The sequence below is a fragment of the Bombus bifarius genome, unplaced genomic scaffold, assembly GCF_011952205.1.
Source record: "Bombus bifarius isolate JDL3187 unplaced genomic scaffold, Bbif_JDL3187 scf7180000008023, whole genome shotgun sequence".
Lineage (NCBI taxonomy): Eukaryota > Metazoa > Arthropoda > Insecta > Hymenoptera > Apidae > Bombus > Bombus bifarius.
This window is the reverse complement of record NW_022884396.1, coordinates 781,252-797,587: the sequence shown is the minus strand read 5'-3', so window position 1 is coordinate 797,587 and position 16,336 is coordinate 781,252. Positions and strand designations below refer to the sequence as shown.

The window sequence follows — 16,336 nt, the reverse complement described above, 5'->3', positions numbered from 1 at the left end:
TAAACAAAAAAAGGGGATCGACCAATTCGCGGCGTCGAATCGAATCGTAACGAAAATTTATGACTCTTGTTTCTTCGCGATCGTGTCTCTCCGCGAACAATTGAACAATATATATTTAAGAAATTTAACATACTTAACGTGAAAAAGGTGTTTCAGTTATACCAAATAGAAGCATATAGTAAGTATTTTTTAACTATATTAAATATGTACATATATCTTAAGCCTTTAGAATTAAATAGATGTACATAAAATAAATAAAACTAATTACACGTTACTACATATCAGTCTATACTTAATGCTATTCGTTCATTAACATCCTTGCAGTTTTCTCAATTTTGTTTGCTGATTCGTCGTCTTTTGATAATTTGCAAGCGTATCTGTGTCTAGCGCCGCAATCATCACTTTGATAAGAGTATAATCTGGACGTTGTATTGTAAGACAATTTTAAACACCTAAATATACAATCGCAGAATTACAAATATTTGAAAGTATCAAATATATATTAAAACTACGATAAGTGCGATTAATCATTAATATTAATTAACAGAACTAATTAACAAACAAATTTACCTGCCATCACCAGGGACAGTTTGTTTAGTATTTTGGTAAACTGGTTTTGCACTACTAGCCCAAATCCAAAGAAGACCTGGATTCAATCCCCCTGTCCAAAAGGTTTTCCCTTTTAATTTAGAATTTGTTTGCAAGCCTGCTAACACATCGCGCTTTTCGTCTTCCGTGTCGAATTCCAATAAATGGCCGCCCATTCCTCGGCAGAGACTAGCTGATGACTTCCAGTCAAAATCACGATTACTAAAGTGATAGCAGTTTTGACCAATTTTGGTATAATTAGTAGGGCAGGGCTCTGAAGAGGATAATGAATTTATAATGAAGAGATAGAGTGAAGAAAATCTGAGCTCTTTTACACAATTGAATTAATATTATTAGCGAAATTCTACAAGTTACAAGTTACCAGTATTGATAAATATCGTTGCATAATGTTAACAAGTTTGATAGTAAGACAAGTGTTACAAGTAAATTGTACAAAATTACAAATTATTGAATTATTCTACTTTATGATAAATTATTAAAGAAAAAATCTATAATTTGCAGCTGGTAATTTGTAATATTAATTAATATTATTATAAATTATTGTGCAAAAACACTGTAATTTACCTTTTTTATTGATGTTTCCGGAAATCACATAATACAGGAGTTCTTCCGCTCTTCTGAGACGACTTTCTAGAAAATCCACTCTATAGACGAGCTTCTCTATCGCACCTAGATATAACGGAGAATAATTTATATAATTTTTGAACGGATGGATAATAATTACATTAATACTAAAATTTTACCGAGTAGATAGAGGTCGGTTTCAGAGACTTCTCGTTTATTTGGCGTCGATATTTTACTCGTTATAGTTAGGCTCTTATCTCCTAGTTTCATCACCTTCGACATCCTCGTTAATTTCGAATCAGAAACAATCCAATTTTCTAGAATCTCGCTCCACAGTTCTGGTGGTCTGATTATCGAAACATTAGATGAATTTAGAGCAGATATCGAGTACATATCGTCTAAAAATACACGAATAATTTTGTTAGGACATTTTTTCATTTATATAAATGATTTAGTTCTTTTCACATACCTGGAATTTCTATACCGAGGCATAGTTGTAAAATTATGAGAAGAAATAGACTAAGAGACATTTTATGCTTCATGATAAACCTGAAAGTAGGGAACGAATTAAGAAAAATACGGATACGGAAATACGGATTGACGTTTTTATTTCGACTGTGAAGACTATCTTTAACTTTCCTTAAGAAAGTTTAAGTAGCCGGGACGATTGACTGCGTCATGCAAATCGTTTCTTGCTTAACGTATTTTAATTAATTTTTAATCGCTCACAATTAAATAGAAAATCGTATTTATATATTCTATAAATATTATATATAAATTATGACGGTGTGAACGATTATTTTCTTAAGTGAATTATTTATTAATAGCTTGCGGATATTTACTCAATTTTATATTTTTGTCAGCATAATTAAAGAAATAGAGACGAAATAAATATATTTAATATTAATACTAATATTAAATTATACATTTAACATTATACTAAGTATTTTTCGCATTGGATATTTTATTTATTTTTATATGTTATATTCATTGTGTAGATTTTTACATCTCTAAGTAATTTCCCAAAAGTGCGTAAACATCCGCAGTTTAATCATTAACTACTAGAATTGTCAATTTTTAATGTATACTTACATCTGCTATACGTATATATAAAAGATATATTAAAAAATAATATATTATATACACTAGAAAAAATGTAAGTAAAGAAAATTCACTTACGTAATATCTATAAAATGAAAACGACCTCTTAGTTATTATCATGCCACTCTTGTTTTCTCCTAAATGCTGTTCACCTGTTCGATCCGTTTCTGTTCAGAAGTCACGTAAAACTATCGAGAGCTGAGGCTCGTGCACTCTTCTGCGAGGCACTTTCTCTCTCCTCTTCGGAAGAATGAGTCACTTTCTTCGTTTGATTTGGCTGTGTCCTCGTATTTTTGCGATTACTTCTTCCACAAATTTTCCTTCTTCTTATTCATTTGCTTCTTATTTCAATCAAGTTGTAATTATCTACTAATTATCTCAATCGAATTTCGTCTTGTAGGTAAAAGTTAACTAGCTTTTTTGTAAACCATATCGAATTTTGTAATCGTTAGAAATACCTATAGCTGATAAGGAATTATACAATGAAAAATGAAACGAAAATATTCGAGAACTTTGAAAAACTGCTGCATAATGTAGTTTTAAAAAATTATTAGATGTTAAATATAAAATGAGGATTTTCAAGTATGTTTTGAAATTTTTTTGTTGCTTTTTACATACTTTTTAGGCAGAATCGCGAGGAACGCGGGATTTCTTCCAGATCGTCCTACTGACACGGTTTTTCGCGTGAAACGGAACTTTGTCCTTTTCTTAACTTGGCCTCCGTTATTCGAACGTCTTTCACAGAGAAAAATTTTCCTCTGCTAAGTTTAATTTATTTAGAAAATTTTCTGTATTTCTTTTGGTCGGATTAAATGTAAATTAAAGGTATTAGCATCGTTAGAACATTAGAAAACCTGTTAACGTTTGCATTTCTTTAATAAAATAACTATAAGTAAAGAACGTACTTGCATTATCGTTTAATGCAACTCGTCTGTAACTATATAGTATAATTCTCTATACATTTTGTATGTACATTCTATTTGAATTGATTCAGTATCTGGCAATTATATAGCGCATTTTAATAGTGTCTATTTATAAAGGAATTATTTATCGAAGTGGTCTATTGGTAATTTTTTCGTTTGACAGACGATGGAGTCATTGAAACCATTTTATTTCTCAGTCTTTCATTTTTCGCGTGATTTAAAAGTACACGGTGAGATTAAGTCGTTCGTTTCCGACCTGACTGTTTCTGGACATTGTTTCTGCTGCCACTTCTACGCTATCCACTGTCTAAAAAATAGAGAGAAAATATTATTACACGTAATAATTTCGTACTTAGAGAAATTTAGTTATTTTTTGTTATCTTCTTCTTATGTTCTAGTATCTACTGATATTTTTATTTGTAACAAATCAAATTAATTGTGTTCTACGTAAAATGTATTCATTGAAATATCTAAATATTTATTATAATAAAAGATACGATACCCTATCGTCATCGTCCCACGATAATTTTTTGACTCTCTGTGAAACGGAGCAAGCTGGCCACGCAGGTACCAAAGAATCTGGGAGATCTCCGGAATAATTGGAAGATTTGCAAGAGTCAGCATTTAGATTAGTTTTTAAACTTAAGTCGTTCATGTTCTGAACTAAACCGCCGATATTGGGGATGTTGGAGGTTGCTGATAAACCTGGAGGATTTGGAGCTGGGGCCACCTTATGTCTTGCGTAAAGAGGCAGTTGTCTAGCCGATGTTACACCTAATTTACGTAAATAAATAATAATTGTATGAGAATAGAAATTTATAAGAATTTTAAAATGAAGCGAATTTAAAATAGGCGCGCCGCTAATTAATAAGTTAATAGGCTAATATATTCTTTTTTAATTATAAATTTTAATAGTATTCCGAGTAATTCTTAATTCATTGCTTCGAATTACTTTTAATAGTGGCATTGTAGTTCCTCGCTGCAAAAACCGGATTCTCGACGTCATTGTTATCATTCTTGACTTCACGAGATTCACTATTGTTACTGTCGTCTACAATCTCTTGATCAACATGATCATCTTCCTCTAGGTCGTCTCCAGTCTCAGCCTCTTCCTCGTTTTCATCGATATTGCGCGCGTTCTCGATTCGATTTCCTCTTCGAGGTACTTCCAAGGCATCTTGAAGCATATTTGCCCCGAGTACTTGAGGAGTCGGGTTCAGAGCAGAGGGAACTGGTGATTTTTCTCTGTAGCCAGTTCCTACTGAACTTACTGAACCACTGGCTTTTGGCCTTTTACTGCAACACGTTGTAAGGATTTAAAAATCTAGAATCACGCGTATCGTTAGTTTAAGAATACTGTTCGTTGATATACACAATTTCTTTTATATATAAAAATGTAGAAATAATGATCAGTTTACAGCTTTCTTCTTTAATTTGAGTGTCTATAGGTTGACGTGGAAAATAATTCTTAATAGCCGAAGAGAATATTTAATAAACATTTTAGAGAATGCCCTATGAGAACGTCCTGTTATGGTCGGGGAAAATATTAAAGGAAAGAAATAAGATAATCTTTCAAGTAATCAGCTTTACTTACTTTTTATATATGTACAAAATTAAAACAAGTATTATAACACCAAGTAGACCCAAGACAGCGCCAAAAACAGCAACCAGGAGAACACTGCTGCCCAACCAAGCAGGTGCAGCTCTTGCAGCAATTGGCAACGAGCCACTATTTGGTATATGCACGATCACTGGGATCATACTAGACCTTTAAAGAAAAAAATTCAAATAATTATACGAATTATATCGTATCAAATCGTAAATACATTTATTTTATTCTACAAACCTCGGCGGACGACCAGAATCAGAGGCAACAGCCACTAACCTGGCCAAAGTACCATTAATGGTTGTTGCTGATCTGAGAATTAATTCTCCATTATCACGTATCTCGAAGGATCTGTATAATCATTCAATATTTATTATTGTTGTAAAATTGAAATAAGTTTTGCTTTTTATTTAAAAATAAATGTTTATCGTACCTTGCATCTGGACCTCTAAGAGATAGACTAACTTTGTCGTCTCTGTCACCATCAGCAGCTTCCAATTTTCCTAAGAATCATATAGTTAAAGAAACATATATACATAAATGAAGATGAAAATAAAAATTTCTATTATTGTATATATATATATTAGTTAGAATGTTAACTCACCGACGATGGATCCTTCTCTCAAAGTTGCGGCGTGAAATTCGTACCTGGGATGACGAAACCTGGGTTCCCATTCATTTACATCCTCAACAGAAACATTGACGCGTGAGGTGTCGTTCTGTAATGTCATATTTAAATAGTGTTGACATTTAATAATAAATTTAATAATAAAAGTAGAAAATAATTAATAATAAATATTTTATTACCAATCTTAATTGAAACTATCGTATTTAAATATTGTGACATATATGTATATTCATTTACAACGATAAATATTCCAATATTAAAAGTCGAGTTTTATTTTAACGATTAAATTGTTGTTAAACGTACATGATGGCCGTCAGTGACACGAACCAAAAAACTATGCTGGACCCTCCTCTCATAATCGAGAGTGCCTTTTAAAATCAATTCACCGGAATTAGTGATGGAGAATCTTTCCAGATCTTCCATCGCTCCCACAAGCCAGAATCTTAAATTCTAAAAGCAGAGAAATGACTTACATTTGCGTTATGGGTATAATAAATTCCCGCGTCTGATTCTGACTTACTGAATCTACTTTATTCACTCCTGTCGTTAATAAAACGCTTCCTGGAGGGGTATTTTCTGGAATACTAGTTTCATGATCCTTTCGTATGAATCTCACTGGTAATCTGCCACCTAATTAATATCATTTCCATTTAATCGTTTTATTTTCTTAACGACGAGATGGGCCACGAGATTCTAGATCTGTTCCTTATCAGAGCTTGAGATCTTAAGAATAGATTAAAAAATCACCTACCAGCAGTGGGTTCCACGTTCCAATCCGACTCTCGAGAAACGACTATAGTGGAAAGAGCATATTTATCTGGATTGTCTATCTGCGTAGCCTGTAATTATTGAGAACATGAATAAGGAATTATTAAGTATCAATAAATAGAAACAACAAGTAATTAGTAACAGATTTACATATACGGCAGATATTTATAATACTTTATTAAGTAATTTCTACTGTCACAATGCTTGCCTTTGCCACGATAGTTGCTGGTGATAAAAGTTCATGCTCGTATAATGGTCGTGTTATGGCGACTTCAGCTGTTTCCGGATTCAGTGTAAGGAACGGTAGAATTCCTCCTTGAATCGTATACTGAACCGGAGCATTAATTCCTACATCCTGATCTACTGCTTTTATTGGCGCTGGATCAACTTTCAGTATCCTTCTCTGAAAGAATGAATCATGTACTATTTCATATTATTTTGAATCGCTTACTTTTCATCGTATCTTTACTTCTTTTAATCTATAATGCATTAACAATTCAGTGGAAAAGTATAACGTAACATCGACTTGTTAAAAAATGTTCAATTATTATCAAAATTACCGTTTTAATATTTCGAGGGATGAGAATTTTGTATTGGTCATTTTGGAAGGCAGGATTTTGGTCATCCGCGTCGATAACATTAACATAAAGGGTTGTAGTCGATGATTTGGGTGGATTGCCCTGGTCCTGTGAGCAAAAAAAAGAAAAAAACATTAAAGCGCATTAACAGAGTTTTTGGAGAATTAATATTTATATTTAAGGAATCGTTACTTACCTGTGCACGGATATCGACGGAAAAATTGGCAAGAGTTTCATAATCTAGCGGTTTCCTTAGAACTAGGGTGCCTTCTAAAGCATTCACGAACACGAAGTAATCCTACAAAAGTTCGTTAAGATTTCTTCTATGTAAAACAAAAGAATAAGATATAATAGAAGGGAATTAAAAAATTACCGAATGCGGTCCAGGCAAAACGGCATATTGTACAGTAGAAAATGGCCCTGGTTGGTCAGCATCCACGGCTCTCACACCTTGAAGAACCCTCGTGCCAACTACCGTGACCTATATGTCAAAAATTGTCGTCAATAAATAAAAAAAAAAGTATTCCTTCTGAATGAAAGAAAATTTCTGTCTGTCAAACATATCTAATTTCTCACCTCAGAGATATTTAGAACGTAAGGCGCATTTACAAATTGAGGTGCATTATCATTGGCATCAGTCACGCGAATATTGACTGGTATCACGAAACCCTGCAACAAATGCGAGTAATTAGAACAACTACGTTCCTTAAAATGTTAATTGTGTATGTAGAGTAAAGAGGATATGTTAAACCTACAGGATCTAATGTATGTTTCCGTTCGCAAATTACGTTCACGTAAACGCTGGCAGGTCCATCGATGCCTTCTTTATCTAGTGGCCTGATGAGAGTTAGATTCTTCGAATACGCTGAGAAAGTTACTGGACTATCGTGCTCCTGGAGTCTGAGTTCGATGTCACCCTGTGGTCCAGGATCACCCAGCACTCCGAGTACACCCACGGTGTCACCGACCGGCAAATCTTCGCTGACGAAGAGATGTGCGGCGGTGGCACCGTTTTCCAGAAAACATCTCGCATCACGGATCACTATATTTAAATAAATACCATGCTAATTCCATTAATTGTACTGGATCATCATAAAGAAAATGAATCAGAAATTTGTATGGATATTAAATTTAATTTAAGCAGACAGAAGAATAGAATTTTTAGCTTGGATTATGAATCCGCGTACACATACACATATTAATTACATACTAAAGTAATTCGATTATTTACGAATTTTTCTACATGCAAATTTTCTTGAAAGTGTCAAATGTTATAAATTATATACGTGTTTACATCAAATTTTTATATTAATTATATATTGAATTTTAATAATATGCGATACGTTGGAAGATATTAACAGGAAGAGAAGGATTCTTGCAAAGCGGAAGTGACATGTAAAATATAGCGATAGCTGGAGACAGGTTCTACCATATTGAGAGTTAATATGCATTTCTTTAGCTGCTTCGAACGAAGAACGATCATGTTCCTTTGATCCATATACGGCTATTGTGTGGTTTTCGGGTTTCCGGGCTTTTTAAAGAAGCGGTTTACCGCTGGTCTTCCTACCGATAAATTTTTCGTCGTCGTAATTTATTAAAAAGATAGTTATAAAGGTAAAAGATTTAAATTTAAAAAGATTGTAAGAAAAATTATATAAGGAGAATCGTTGTATAAATATTTAAATTGTAGATCTAGAAATTACATTTGAGTAATTAGTTTATTAAAAGAGTAATTCTAAACAAAAGAATTGGAAGAATGTTCACAGATATTTAAATTTATAAATGAAACGTTTAATCCTTAGTTAACTCTAACTGTTTTCGTAATTAAATGCAAAGAAGTTCTCTGATTGGAACAGAACGATTTAATTTCCTCGCTTTTGTTGAGTAAAAGGAAAAGAAGAATTTCTGTAGTAGCCATTTGAAAAGTAAAAAACGATCAAGATAACCGTTCGTAATAAGATCGAGACGGTTAGTGTAAAGCGATCATTGCCTCTAATTCGTTGTGCATCAAAGCCCCTGTTATCCGTTATTTTTCCAACTTAGCTGTATTATGCGTGATGCTTTTCTATTTTCCGAAGTAACCACACAACCAGTCGATAACTAGATCTCTTAAATGAATCCTCTAAAAGGGAACAGAAAAACTATAATGTTCCTCTTATACGAGATGATACGATCCACCCTGGCTCTATAAAAATCTTACGATATTCGATTTACTAGAATCAACATGTAAGTTCTGTTTTATTCTATCCATCGACATTCGTATATCAATGAACTACACTTGTTTTGTTCTCGATCAAAGGACCGTAACATGTCATAGTAGAAACCTACATTTCGATGGTCAACTTGGTAGACGTGATCGTGTCTATCGTCTATACATTTGGTATATGTGGCCGTCCACATTTGCAAATGCTTCGCACGGATAAAAAGCCGAATTAATACATGGTAATAAGTGGAAATATGTGAGTGCTACGAAAAATATGTGTATATAGAAGTCATTTAACAGGAGCGCGTGCACGAGGAATTGGACGTGTGCGCTCCCTTGGAGCGGAGTTCCGCCTGCTGCCAACTCACGGCGTATCGACGACGATGCAACGTTCCGGCGTTGCCTTTCGTAATCTTTTTCCCTTTTCAGTTAGAGACTTTTCCAGAAGAAAACCATGGTATTGCTTCTGACACGTTGAAGGGAGTATATAGAATTTTTATGGTTTAAAAACATTGCGTTCAAAGTTAAGGATTTACGAAATTGTTTGTCGTAATACACAAAGCTTCAAAAATTTTATAGAGAAGCTAATTTTGTATCTTGTAAAAGAAAAAATTAGTGTTAGGGAAGAAAGAAATATTTCCTTTTACAATTATTCCAATAATTAAAATCCAATAACTCCTTTTTAATAATTCCAATATTTCTTTTTCTTTTCTTTTGTATTTCTTTTTGTATACGAGCTATAGCAAATAACTTTCCTGTGTTAAATTAGAAATCAATTCCTTCGACATCATCACAGACACGCGTCAATGGTCGAACTAGTAAATCGGAACGAATTACTTTATTGCGACTGTTCATCGTTCTATTACGCGCTGGATAAAAAAAGCAGAAAAATAAAACCAGTTCGCACGATTATGCGAGGGGAAAAAGTAAACGCTCGTTTAAGCGTTGTCTCAACAAACTTCCTGACTGTCGAGATAACAACGAATTGTCATGTAAATGAGAGACAATGATTGCACGATGGAACGTATCAACCTTCTCTACAAGCCACTGATTGTAAGAACATACTGTAAACTTGTATACGGTTGTAACTAGGAAAAACTCACGTATATTATCGTTAATTGTACCCAATTGTACAAGATAAGGTTCAGTCATGGTACAAATAAACAGCTGTTTCTACGAAGAAATTAATTAAACGTGTTCCTATGCTTACCATTCCAACGAATGCTCTTCGGTTACCTATTGCTGATTCGCAAGTTTTAATTGAATCTGGTTATTCCGGTCGATAAAAACGAATCGAATTATAAAGTTAAGAGCGTAACAAAACGGAGTTTCGAAAGTATCGCTGGTTCTCTTTTATTACGGCCTAATTACCATGCGCGTAAAATGGCTGGCAATTTCTACGAATGTCCATCGAGGAAGGGAAACGGAGACATTAAAACTAGGATATCTCGATTGTCGCAATGCAACGGCTTTCTAAGTCATTCGATCCTTATCCACGACTGGACATGTCGCGAGAATCGTCGAAGGGAAACGAACAGGCTTGTTGCGGACAAGCGATGTAACGCGTCGTTACGTCCTCGCATTAGTGACATTTTTTGATTGGACAAATTTCTACTTGCAATAGAAGAATCGTACGTTCGTGTGGATTTCCTCGTTGGATCCGCCAAATTTTTATTTTCGATGTAGAAATTCTACATTTGCCTGGATTTCGTCATTAGAAATACGAGGCACGGCGTGGACAAGCAACGCGATATTGTTGTCGTTTCTCGTGGGTGACGCTATGTGATTCGAGAGGTTTGTATTTCTAATGATGTAATGTAACGCGAGGAAAATAAGTATTCGCGAGAAAATAAGTAAGAATAAAGGTATTATTTATTATAAAATAAAAAATAGTTTACATAGAAACTCGATCACGAAGTAAGACAGCAGAAGAAGAAAGAAAAACTTGACAAATCATTAGGAAGTTAACCTATAACGAACTAGTATGTACATGTACATATTCAATCTCATAATAATAAAAATCTCACTTAATTTTAGGTCGAATTCAAACAAATAGAATTCTATCGTACCATTGAAACGCACGAGGAATGTTCGCGCTACAAAACTCGCTCATCTGCATCGAATTTAAGAAATATAAAATCTATCGAATCGCATAGTGTGATCACTGTAAAGTCGTAGAAATATTGACTCGTTCGTTAGCAGCAGTTCTAAAACCGAGAACATTCGTATACGTCGAATTCAAACAGTCCAGTTTCCTTTTGCAACCGCAATTCCTTCGTGTTCGCACGCGATCAACCGTGTGATGAAACGGAAGACGGTGCGGCGCGATTAAGGTCGCGACCAAAATGGAAAGAGGAAGAAGGTAGATGGCGGACGAATTGCGGAACAGAAGGGACGAAAGGGGCGAAAGCAGGTGGCGTGAGAAAAGTCAAAAGAAGACCCACATTGTCCGGTGTGTAAATGCAACGTGCAGAAGAGGATAGGCAGGATCTTCAGAATGTTGTGTTTCATGGCGATCCAAGGACATCCTTCACCGATCCAGGCAACGGCCGATGCATCTGCAAATTGATGCAAAATTTATGATTACGCGTTGCACATTGCAAATAAGTGTACAAACAGCTTGAAAGTTAGACAGCGTACCTTGTAATCGAAGACTGTATTCAAAATTTGCTACTTGAGTGAATCATGATATTGTAATGTTGAAATGTAATAGTAATAAATGAAGATGGATCACTCGAAACCTCGAAACCTCGAAACTCCGAAACCTCGAAATTTCGGAAAACATTTAGAAAACAATACGAAATGTTTCTCGAACTACAAGTCAATAGTAATTTGTATAAGCAGCTTATGAGAATATTGCAACGAAGGTGAATTTATTTTTATTTAAGTAATGATAATCCAGTGGAGTTTGTATTTAGACTTCAGATCCGTTTTAATCGGCATGATTCCACCGATCTCTTATCAGCGTTTATATCGAGGAAAAATAATGTGATTTTGTGAGAAACATTTGTTGAAATTGTGGTTGCTGAAAAAATAGATACTCCTTAGAAAAAAGAGAAGAAAAGCATATGGACTTTCGGAAGCTTCGAGAACTGCGACATCTCACAAAGTTTCAGATTCGAGCATCACGAGTCTAAAAATCAGATTTCGACCCACCTCTAGTGATAACCACGTTGTCATACAGCTACTCGAGGCCACTTATAGCAATTTAGAGTCGCTAACGTGACATAGTCGATGTGATGGTGGTCACTTATGACAATCGTTGTTTACACATTCGTATTTGCTTTTAACTAGCCATGACCGTTTACAGTTACTTGTAACCATTTGCAGTTAATCACAATTAGAATCATATGTAGTTACTTATACTATAATTAGTCATAATTGTTTCTAATTATAGTCATTTGTAATCATTCATTTATAGCAGCGTTTAGCTACTCATATGAGACACAACTACGTATTATGAGAAGCTCAGCGAAAAAGGTGACTGTCATTCGTAGTCAGTCATAGTGATTCGATATAATTACATACAATCTTTAGGATATATAGTCGTATTTAATTATTTTTACTAATCTAGCTTGCAGCTGTTTATCATTTTATCATCAGATGTTAACACCCTTCGTGGAAATTATTTTCATACGAATACTTCGAAGTAATTCTTGTAAGCATGCTTCAGGCGTAGTTCTACGAACGGTGCATTTTGGAGAATTTGAATAATTCTTGATAAAATAAATACGGAGAAATATTTGCGTCTTTTCATATATTTCCCTGTCATTTTGATTTTCTTTGACACGAATTTCATATCTGATCGTTATCGATAGTTCTAACGTCATTGAAGATTCGTTTCGCGTAAGTAGCGTGACTATGGACGATCTCCTACAAACGAAAAGCGAGCGCAAACATTTGTCTGATCGATGTTGGATCCACGGAGTGGCGGATCGAAAAGACACAAAGAATAAAGAAATAAAAAAAGAAACGACCATGTGCATTCGCAACTGGAGAACATAACGCGTGGTTAGAAAGCATGCGAAGAAACTGCTTTATTACGTGAAACCTAGATACGTGGAACGACATTAGCATCGCGAGTGGGGGTGGCGAGAGCGATAGTTTGTCGATTCTGCGTGTTCGAAACCAAAGAAGGGCAAAGTGAATCGAATCCAGGAGGTAAAAGTAGGCTCGTGATTGCAAAAAGTTCACGGCAGCTTGAGAATCGCGATTACCGCTTCCTCGATTCGACAATTTTTTTTCCTCGCCTTATTTCGGCGTAGTCTCCTTATACGGAACTATTTCGAAACACGAATAACAATTAAACAGGAAGCTAAATACCTTGTAACGAATGTGACCTGTAAAAACAATTTATCTTTATGTTCTTTTCCATAAATAGTTACAGGATCATCGATCAGTTTAAAGAATTGGAATACGTCGCTTGAAAAAGTTCTAGTCATCAATACTGAACGATAATAAAACAAGAAGGTAAGTATGTTCCACGAGACACGGTCTATCAAATTGTCAATCTATCTAGAGACTAATTTTAACGTTTTCACTCGTTTAATTTCAGAATCACATAATCAAAACACTCAAAGAATTGATATCCATTGCTGGAAAAGATTCTAGTCATTCATAACGAACTACGATTAAACGAGGTGATAATTAGTTTACACGAAACGCGATCTTAAAATTTTGTAGATCTATTTAAAAGTTTATTTTTGAAAACTAAGTTGCCTACGAAATGTTTGGCAATAATTCATTCACGATATTTTAAGATCCTTCACAATCAGTAATTACAGAATCATCGATCAGAACCTCCGAGAAATTGAAATCCATTGGTTAAGAGAATTATGGTCATCGTGGCGAGTCGAGGTAATCGACGTATCTCCGCTTAAGCCGGCAATTACGTCTCCTATCAGTTGGAACAAAGCGGTAAAAGCAATTCTTCGGCAGAGTAAGCGGAAATAATCCTTGAAATCGAAGGAAAAAATGGATCCAGGTAGGGCCAAATGATTTATACGGTATACACAAGCCGGATACGACGGTTATGTGGGCCACGGTACTCCTCAAATTCACCGACCGTAACCTGAAACGCACTGCCATGGGCAACCGGCGTAAAGTCCTCCCTCCTGTTCACGATCCGCGATGCCACCGATTCGATGCTAGCCGCTAACTCAAGAAACAGCTCGATGAATCACTGTACTGTTGTTCTGTCTGTGCTTCTAACTATGTACTCTTGACACGGCCACTTTCACGATCGAAAGTACGGAAACGAATCTATTTTTTTGGATAGGAAAAACGAGTGGAACATCAATCTATAATTAAGCAGCATTCAAATTTTGACGGAATGAAGAGACGTGGTATATTGGGGAGAATTTCAATAGGAGAAATATTTCGTCTTGTTTAGGTTATTCTATTGCACGTATAAAATATTATTCTTTCTAATTTAGCGATTGTCTATTCTGCTTTATTTAATTAAAATAGCTTATCTTTTATTTAGAAACTACAGAATAGTTTTATTATTCTCTTTATGCCACTTTTGTTTCCTATCGTCCAATTTAAGAATGTTTAGTCGTTGTTTAACACAGGTTGCACGATATAACTTTATTTGAAAGATAAAGGCACAGGAAATATCAAATATTTCAATATATCTTGAAAAATGAAAGAGCGTTAGACATGATATTTTAATTAAGGGGATACATCAGGTTACTGCGTATAAAATATATTTCTTTCTAAATTTAAATTTTGCGGAGACTTTATCCTATCTTTAATTATCAACCAGAAAAGAAACGTTCTGTGAATTACGTACATTTAATGTTAAAAAGATCGATCATAAAAGTATACGTATAAGCAACATTTCATATGCATGAATCGAATAGATATTGTTGACCCGTATAATTAGCGTTTTGTATTGGAAACAATCGAGCAATTAGTCTAACTTTCGAGCTGCTTCATCATCCACACCCTCTGCATAAGATCCGACCACTTACCACAAGAATCCTATTAGACGATCAGAATCAGCAGTGGCACTATTTCACTCTCTACCACTCAAACTTCCAGTTCCGTCTCGCTTGTTTCGCGTATCAACGATCGGCAGCGAGCATTCCTCTCAAATCATCATCGTTCTTCACTAACAATTCACTGTAGTCAACATAACGTTTTGAAAAATGATACTTTCAACCCCTCTTGCAATCATTTCATCACAGACTAAAGCTTTGCGGTAACATCGCGAAGAAAACACCGTCAGCGTCGCGTCGTCTTCTTTAAACAATCGTTATAGCTTACGTTACATGTGAATTAAACAAAAAATATTAACTACATATCACGTGTGAATTTTTCAAAAATACACCACGGACAAATATCCGCAAATAAGTATCGAAGGAATAATCTTCGAGTTCTTTCACCCTGTTCCTTCCTATTTCTTCGATTTTCACGTTTGAAGAGCCGTAAATTGGACTCTGCTGCTTTCGATATTTATTTTCCCAGATATCGTAGATTCTTTGAATATTTGTTTCAATATTAAGTTTCCTACATGTACTATATATTTTTTAAATATTAATTTGAATAGTAACAGAGGATGCTTTAAAACTAGCACCTGTTCGCTTTCGACCGGCAGAACTCGCTACTACGAAACATGGACGAGCAAAGAGACGCGGTAGACCGGCACTCGGGAAGTCGGTTCTCCATTGTTAGGAAGGGGGAATCGACGACCAACCGAGCGCCTTCCTGGCCCTGCTTCGAACAGGTGTTTACTTTCGTTGGCAGGAAATTGGACGACTACGTGTCTGCCATTGCACATGCAACTGCTCCTTCTCTTTCCTTCTTCTGGTTTACGTGAAAGCCGAAAATTTTGTGTCTGGGAAAACGATGGAACGATTCGAACGGTGACTGTTTATGGGGCACGGCCCATTGTTCTGCCATTTCTGTACAGTATATGTACTTTTAATTGTACCGTTGAATGTTTCTGGGGAAGGGATAATTGTGTCTCGTTTGGTTTCAGTGTGTGTAACGCCATGGAAATTGTTGCGAATAGGGTTGATGATGAAAGGGATGAAGAAGGGATGGACGTCTTAAATATTGACAAAGTGCAGAAAATTCATTGGTTTCTTGAAAATACGTGATGTACGTATGTACGTGAGTGGTAAACTTTTAGTGAATGGAAAAATATTTAAGTTACGTAAAAGTAGAATATGTAAAGTAGAGAATTAATAACACGTATACCTAATCGATAAAGCTGGTTGTATGCAAGAATTTACATATTCGTTGAATTTTATATGCGAGCGCGGATGATGGACTTTTAGTGAATGGAAAAAATATTTATTAGGTAAAAGTAGAGTAGTTGGTTAGAGGATAAAGTTGGCTGTATGCAAG

General features: G+C 35.0%; 2 protein-coding genes across 3 annotated transcripts; both read right to left on the bottom strand.

Annotated features, from left to right (window-relative positions):
* Positions 1 to 56: 56 nt before the first annotated feature.
* On the bottom strand, positions 57 to 1,928 carry LOC117207132 (oxidized low-density lipoprotein receptor 1). The gene is made up of 5 exons (XM_033447036.1): positions 1,643 to 1,928; positions 1,353 to 1,571; positions 1,174 to 1,278; positions 571 to 862; positions 57 to 452 (listed from the first exon to the last, which is right to left on the bottom strand). Exons 1-5 carry the CDS (start codon positions 1,713 to 1,715, stop codon positions 299 to 301), a joined length of 843 nt encoding a protein of 280 aa, XP_033302927.1. The 5' UTR covers positions 1,716 to 1,928; the 3' UTR covers positions 57 to 298.
* A 1,200-nt stretch (positions 1,929 to 3,128) lies between these two features.
* Positions 3,129 to 16,016, bottom strand: LOC117207126 (protocadherin-like wing polarity protein stan). 2 transcript variants are annotated; one of them, XM_033447024.1, is made up of 18 exons: positions 14,956 to 16,016; positions 11,425 to 11,538; positions 7,533 to 7,819; positions 7,354 to 7,446; positions 7,151 to 7,258; positions 6,974 to 7,075; positions 6,760 to 6,885; positions 6,408 to 6,602; positions 6,183 to 6,270; positions 5,952 to 6,061; positions 5,735 to 5,881; positions 5,408 to 5,522; positions 5,237 to 5,306; positions 5,044 to 5,154; positions 4,792 to 4,965; positions 4,150 to 4,493; positions 3,700 to 3,971; positions 3,129 to 3,504 (listed from the first exon to the last, which is right to left on the bottom strand). In XM_033447024.1, the coding sequence occupies exons 2-18, from the start codon at positions 11,489 to 11,491 to the stop codon at positions 3,415 to 3,417; spliced, it is 2,499 nt and encodes an 832-aa protein (XP_033302915.1). In that variant the 5' UTR covers positions 11,492 to 11,538; positions 14,956 to 16,016; the 3' UTR covers positions 3,129 to 3,414. The 2 variants fall into 2 exon arrangements, with proteins under 2 accessions (XP_033302915.1, XP_033302916.1); XM_033447025.1 differs by lacking the exon at positions 14,956 to 16,016 and adding an exon at positions 12,137 to 12,395.
* Positions 16,017 to 16,336: the final 320 nt, after the last annotated feature.

Bases quoted from the DNA above. Each gene is read 5' to 3' on its own strand.
- LOC117207126 (XM_033447024.1), bottom strand. From the start codon at position 11,491: ATGAAACACAACATTCTGAAGATCCTGCCTATCCTCTTCTGCACGTTG. The intron at 7,820-11,424 runs GTGGGTCTTCTT...ATTTAAATATAG, and splicing joins GCATTTACACACCGGACAAT to TGATCCGTGATGCGAGATGT. The intron at 7,447-7,532 runs GTAGGTTTAACA...CATTTGTTGCAG, and splicing joins GGAAACATACATTAGATCCT to GGTTTCGTGATACCAGTCAA.
- LOC117207132 (XM_033447036.1), bottom strand. From the start codon at position 1,715: ATGAAGCATAAAATGTCTCTTAGTCTATTTCTTCTCATAATTTTACAA. The intron at 1,572-1,642 runs GTATGTGAAAAG...GTGTATTTTTAG, and splicing joins CCTCGGTATAGAAATTCCAG to ACGATATGTACTCGATATCT. The intron at 863-1,173 runs GTAAATTACAGT...TATCCTCTTCAG, and splicing joins CGGAAACATCAATAAAAAAG to AGCCCTGCCCTACTAATTAT.